General features: G+C 36.2%; 1 protein-coding gene across 2 annotated transcripts; it reads left to right on the forward strand.

Moving 5' to 3' along the window:
* Positions 1 to 81: 81 nt before the first annotated feature.
* LOC106161824 (uncharacterized) lies at positions 82 to 3510 on the forward strand. Of its 2 annotated transcripts, none has more exons than XM_013538865.2 (4): positions 82 to 237; positions 684 to 948; positions 1212 to 1374; positions 1540 to 3510. In XM_013538865.2, exons 2-4 carry the CDS (start codon positions 693 to 695, stop codon positions 1751 to 1753), a joined length of 633 nt encoding a protein of 210 aa, XP_013394319.1. In that variant the 5' UTR covers positions 82 to 237; positions 684 to 692; the 3' UTR covers positions 1754 to 3510. The 2 variants fall into 2 exon arrangements, with proteins under 2 accessions (XP_013394319.1, XP_013394330.1); XM_013538876.2 differs by lacking the exon at positions 82 to 237 and adding an exon at positions 317 to 507.
* Positions 3511 to 6446: the final 2936 nt, after the last annotated feature.

Below are 6446 nucleotides of genomic sequence, written 5' to 3' on the forward strand. Positions count from 1 at the left end.
CTTATGATGCAGACTTTTTAAGGGCACCGCCTTCTTTCCACCCCACGGGACTTTCTGTGAGACGTCATGACTGAATACGTTTGTTCGATTGGTTTATTTGTCCCGATATTTACGTTTTCCGCGAAGTAAACGACAGCGTCCTAAGTTGACATTTTCGCGGCAAGTCACCCTAGGGCTTCTTGGCGACTAACACAACTTCTGGAAAACTTACCACTAGTTTAAGATTGTGGGAGTAAGGTAAATTCTTTTTGAGAGGTTTCTAGTAAAGTTAACGACGCGAAGCTATGGTTTGAAGATCGAAAGAATTCTCTGACACACTCGTGTCTCAACATTTTAGACCGTTAAACCGCTTGAAATTGTGGTACATCGTCAACAGCTACGGCTTGTGGATACCAGCCATTCCTCATTAGTGTTGTGACCGTTGTGACAGAGAGTGGCTGTCTGTGGTTGTGTTAGCTGGAACAAGAGGGCGGGAATACGATCTAACTTGTGCACCATGGTGTACTGGTAGATGCAGTTGAACATATTTCGAAAACATTTTTCTAATATACTACGTGTACTACCCCGAAAAACTCTGTTACTGTATCTGTCAAATCATTCTTTGGTAACACTCAGTTGTTTGAACTCTTTTTGGAATTAAAACAATTTTAAAAGACAAATCGTGAAAATCACACTTCTTTCAGGTCTCAACGATGAGTGGACAGCCTGAGGCAGAAAAAAATGGCAGTCCAATGTCAACTGCCATCGCAGAGAAAATGCCTTCCAAGTGGCTTGTCCGTATCAAAAGCATGTTGCCTTTTGTGCTTGGCGTGGCAACATTTGCAGGTACTGTCCAACTGTTCATGCAAGTAATGGAGCCTTTGAGAGATGACACGGCTACAGACACCAGTGCCAAACTGATTTATGCTCTGAGATGGAATTTGTGGGCTTTGATTCCTTTGGTGCTTGGTAAGACGTGAGCTTTTGTTGTTATTACACTATTACTATAGACTCGTTATATGCATTGAAATATAAACATCAGCATTCACAAACTGCGGTATTAAGAAATAACTGACACCAAATTATTCAAATTACCCTTTTTACTTTGCTGGGTTAGAAGTGCTACCAATGTACGTACTTGCAGAATTTCCAAATGTCGGAGGTTGGGGGTAGTCGTGGGTTAGAATGGCACATCAATATGTCAATCTAATATATATGTTTGTTTTTAACAGCAAGTTTAAAGCATCACTCTACTGATACTGTGAAGGCATTTGTCCGCAAGTCATTTGAGGAGGACCTTGTCTTGCTCCTGAATACATGTATTCTAGCAACATTCTTGGAAACAGTGCAACTACAACTGATACCGTCCCTGGTTGCTACTGCTGTCATCTTCAGGTAGGTCACATCTATCTTCCAGATTTTTCCTTATTAAGTAAACAGAGCACTAGAGTACAGAGTATTAGTATGGTTATTGGCATTTACATGTCTCAAATCATTGTCAATATTTAAAGAGTTGAAGAAAAGCACATTTAATTTGACATTTTTTTTAATTCTTTGCAGATTTCTCCACTGGTACAGTATAGATTCCTCTGAGTGGCTGCAGTGTTTCTCGGGTTGCTCATCTGGGCTGTGTAATGTGTCCTTACTGGTGTACAACTTGTCCTGCCACAGTGTTGAGCAGGGTCTGGACACCCTGGGGATCATAGGGTGCATTACTGGTATGATAGGATGGGGGAAACCAGCGGAAGCTTCAGGATCATCTGGGTGGTTTTAAACTTTGAAACAGCATTTGAGAAGAATCCTCGCTGAGTATAAAATATCTTTACTCAGGATGGAAGGTGCTGATATAGTGCTTTCACTTTTATTTGGGAACCAAGACTATATAGGTTCCCATCCCTAGATCGATCCATCTGGATTGATCTATCTCCCTGGGGAGTCTCACTAAATTGCTGTCAACTTAACCGGCTTAAATGTCTGTCACGCCTACTGAATCAGCTAGGGTAAAGATGATAACCCCCTAGCAGCTTTACTAAGCATGACAGACATTTAAGGATCATTTTGCAAGTGTTTGTTTTCCCTTGTTTTAGGGAGGCTGTTCCCCTTGACCTTTTGCAGTTACAGTCACCTTTGTAGGCAGTTTTTAAAAATATGTTTTGATCTTCTTTGGAGACATCAGAGTGATTCTTTGTTCTAGGATAACCATGTAAGACTGATAACTATTAACAATGGCAGGCAGCTGGAAATACACCAGTATTATTACAAGGGTGCTTGTATTAGGTTTTGTTTTGTATATGCTCTATTTTTTTTCCTGTTTATTATTTGAGGTTGACTCTACTGCCTAATAACTGGCTTTTTTCTGCTTATTACCTACTAGTAGGCCTTTTTGGGCTTAAATTGTTTGTGATAAAAAAAGATTGCCATGTAAGTGATTTAAGACCTTTTCACATAGAATGCTATATCCTAGCGAAACAGCTGAAGTAATATGCTTTGAGAGGTTGGTTTAACCTTCAAATAACAGGGATGGATCCAAAGATATTTTCTAACAGGCTTCCAAATTATCTTTATTGATCCATCCTCTATTTTTGACTGTCTTCTGACAGGAAAAATTAGATATCCATCAATGTTAACTTGAAATGTTAACTTGAAAATCTGACCGTCTTCCAGAAGGCCCAGAAGACAGCCTAAATTCGCCCCTGAATAATGACATGGGGAGGGGGGGTTCTTGTCAGTTGTCATTTTTTAAAAAACACTGGTACATGTACATATGTATCACTCAGACATAATGCTCAATTTGAAAAGGTATTTATTCTTAAAAATAAATTGCCTTCCGTATCAAAATGCCAATGAGCTACACATGTCCAAAGATCTTGCTGGGAGTTTTGATTATTGCATTTTACCTACAGTATTTCAATAGAGAAATTTGCACTTTTTATACGTAGTATTTAATATTTGCTTTTTAAGTGATATACAGTGTTATTTTACACCTTTGTCTGAATTATCGATTTATTAATTTATGCAGTTGGTTTTTTAGATAAGCTTTGTTTTTTATCTTGTGTTTGATATAAATCAAGTGTGTTGCATGCGCTTCTCTTGCCTTTATATAGGTGAAACAGTAATTGCTGTTTGGTTTGGCTTATTTTCAGAGGAATACCATTATATACAGGGCTCTCTAACTACCACACGCATGATCGGCGTTATTTCCATGCAATTTTTTACAAATAAGCAGCTGTTTTTTTTCTCCTTTTCATCAGTAGCAAAGTGTAAAAAACTTAGCATATGGGAAACACAGAATATATTTCACTACTGTTGTGGGTTTCATTGATGAATTGTGGGAAAATTGTAAAGGGGATGTTGAATCTGTGAAAAGTGTGTGGAAACGGTGGTAATGCTCTTACATATAGGTGTGTGTGGTAGTTAGGGAGCCCAGACATAGAATTCAGAGATTTTATACATCATGGAATTTAGTATTTATAATGATATTTAACTTTCAAAATGTGTGAGTGAATAAAGCCTGACTTTAAAAAAATTCCAGACTGTGTAATTTCGTGTTTAGATAAAAATTTACAGAGTATAACACCAAACAAATTTAACAGTATATTTTCATGACTGCTTTTTATGTCTTTTACAAGCCTAAAAGATATCACCTTTTCACAAAACGTCGAATGAAATACATGTAGTCATCTGCAATTTGAGTCAAGGTCAAAGAGAGACTACATTATCGTGGCCGAAACAGTTTTTTTTTTTTTTTTTTTTTTTTTTTTTTTTTTTTTTTTTTTGAGAAGAGTAATTCCCAACATAATGTATGTTACGTTGACGAGGCAATTTTGTCCTTATTCCTTTGTTGTAATTGGAATGAAATATATGTAGATAAATTTGCTTCGTTGCGTAATAATGCATCAAATGTAAAATATCCTAGTGCACCGCCCATGATAAAAACGTGCAACCGTGGTTATTACATGTGCAAGGCAACAACTGAGTTCTAATATTTCCGACAATCGTATCAGACGGTTAAAAGTAGTCCCACCATATTAAACTTTCTATAAAATACTATTAGAAATAGTACCGTTGCAGCGCCGTACAAATGTAGTTTTGTGTAAAAAAAGTGCCACGTTATGAAAACGGTGGTGCTTTTTTCGTAGGATTCATAGCCGTAGGATTCATTTTTTATTTTTTATTTCATTTATTTATTTATTTTTTTGCATGTTTACTGTTTCAGAATCTATGTTTCTTAAGAAATCCAAAAGTCAGTTTAGTTACTGTTTTAAGGAAGTTGACTCGCCCAACAGAAAACACTTCGTCCAATGGTTTTCCGCCTATGCGTTCAGTGAAGAAAGCGTTCACAACACTGTTGCTACTTTCTCCATCGCGCATTGTATGAGCGCACTGGTAGCTTCCTCCTCTTTCCTTCTTGTTGGAATCTTTTACAACAAACGTGTCCTGGTTAGAAGTTGCCAGGCTGCTAATCCCCATGTCTGGTTTGTGGCGGTTAATAACGTGCTTGGCGACGAGGATATGTTCTTCACTAGGACACGCCTCAGGATGTCGGTAGTTTGGGAACGGGTCTTCTGTAAAATCACAAAAAAAAAAGACGAAAACCACGTGGTGATGCACCAACATCAGTGAGAATGAAATCGGTTTTCCAATAGCCTAGCAGAAATAAGTTAAGAAGAGCGTACTTTTGCATCCCTCTACGCTTCATTGTGCTGTCTACCATCACAAGTCCGGTGTGGAAAATGGGAGTATTGTTATTCCGTAGCCCCTGAACTTTTAACGCCGCCTTGAATAACGTTTAGAAGAAGGTCAAGCTGAATATGAGAACATTTGTTGCCCTACTTATTTCAAAACAAATACCTACGTAATAGAAATATCAATGAAGAACAAAACCACATGACTACAGACGAGAACATGTGCGACCATATATTATTGCCCCCTGTAATTTTTAAAAGAGCCAAATGAAATACTGATTTTATTCTTTAACAGGGTGGCTAAAACTGCTTTACAAATACTTTTCAATAAATAAAATATTCTCATTTTATATTTAAACAAAAGATTAACAGATAGTGTGGTGAGTATAGTCGTTGAAAATGCTTTGCTTGCACAGTAAACATTAAAAATGTACAAAAAAGGAAAAATCAGCTTTATCCTCAAACAAGCTGCCAAAGCAACAAAATTTGCATGAGTACTCGTCACTTTTTGACTATCTCTAATTTTGCTATATAATGAGGGCCTAGTGTGGTGAGTTTAGTCGATGAAAACAGTTTACCTGCAAAAATGAACCAAGAAAATGAATAAAGACACTTTTATCCTATAACAAGTTCGCATAGCAACAAAATTTCCATGGGTAGGCTTACTTGTCAATTTTTTTCATGTTTGTCTGCCATACGTACTGAAGACCATGTGCAGGAGATATGGATTATGAACGCACTTTATCTGTAAAGAACACTGAAAATATATGCCAAAACACTTTAATTTCCCATAGGTTTCTATAGTAATTGAAGTCAAAATCAACATAGCAACTAAACTAGCATGGGTACCTATAATTTTTAAAATCTTGATATTGATATAATAGTGTCAACTATGCATGTAAAAATATTAGAAAAACCTATCAGGCAAAAATATCATAAGGACATTACTTAAATCATTATTCTGCTTTATCGATATACCTCTCTTTCCTGCTTCATTATACCAGCATATCAGATAAAAGAGAAGTTTAATACATTTAACGTGACCAACACTGCACATCTCAGAGGAATGAAAGGTTAATATTTTTATTTATTTATTTATTTATTTATTTATTTATTTATTTATTTTAATAGTAATATCATCCTCCGTTCTACATTCAAAACTGAGCTGGGTTTAGAAAAATATATATGCACATAGCAGATTACTTGGATGTTTAATTTTTGTCAATCTTTTCCAATTTTTGTTAATCTTTTTGTTACGTGACGGGGACAAAAGCTGTAACGCGAAAATGCGAGCTTCAATGATTTCATGTAGCGTAAAAGTTTTCTTTTTTTAACGGTTAATCCCCCCTCCCACTAAAAAGAAACTTCTTACCCGCTCGACGCAACCTAAAAAGCTGTCAGAAAGACTTCAAATTCACGAAGAATTCAACTTAAACAACTGTCAGAAAGACTTCAAATTCAAACTCTTCTTTCAAATATTACGTCGTAACATTTTAAAAACTCAAACTGTCGAGAGAAATATAATGCCGCTTCTTTCAAAAGATTGAATGTAACAGAGAAACGGAAGCAAACAGAAATGGTTCAGTACTCGTTTATTTCCCCTTTGATTTCAAGACTCATTATTCTACGGATATTCTTATTGCAAATTTCAATTTGGAATCAAGACCCAAATTAACAAACAGACGGGAAAGGTACAATACGTAATCTTTAGTCTTATGCTTAAAAACTCTTTTAAACGTTAAAACCTAAATGTAAACTCGGGGAAAATCAAGTTGATCAGTT

The sequence above is a fragment of the Lingula anatina genome, chromosome 1 (genome assembly GCF_051362555.1).
Source record: "Lingula anatina isolate TDL-2025a chromosome 1, LinAna3.0, whole genome shotgun sequence".
NCBI classification, from domain to species: domain Eukaryota; kingdom Metazoa; phylum Brachiopoda; class Lingulata; order Lingulida; family Lingulidae; genus Lingula; species Lingula anatina.

Excerpts from the sequence above, each read along its gene's own strand:
- LOC106161824 (XM_013538865.2), top strand. The coding sequence starts at position 693 with ATGAGTGGACAGCCTGAGGCAGAAAAAAATGGCAGTCCAATGTCAACT. Across the intron at positions 949-1,211 it reads TTTGATTCCTTTGGTGCTTG|CAAGTTTAAAGCATCACTCT; the intron begins GTAAGACGTGAG and ends TGTTTTTAACAG. Across the intron at positions 1,375-1,539 it reads GCTACTGCTGTCATCTTCAG|ATTTCTCCACTGGTACAGTA; the intron begins GTAGGTCACATC and ends AATTCTTTGCAG.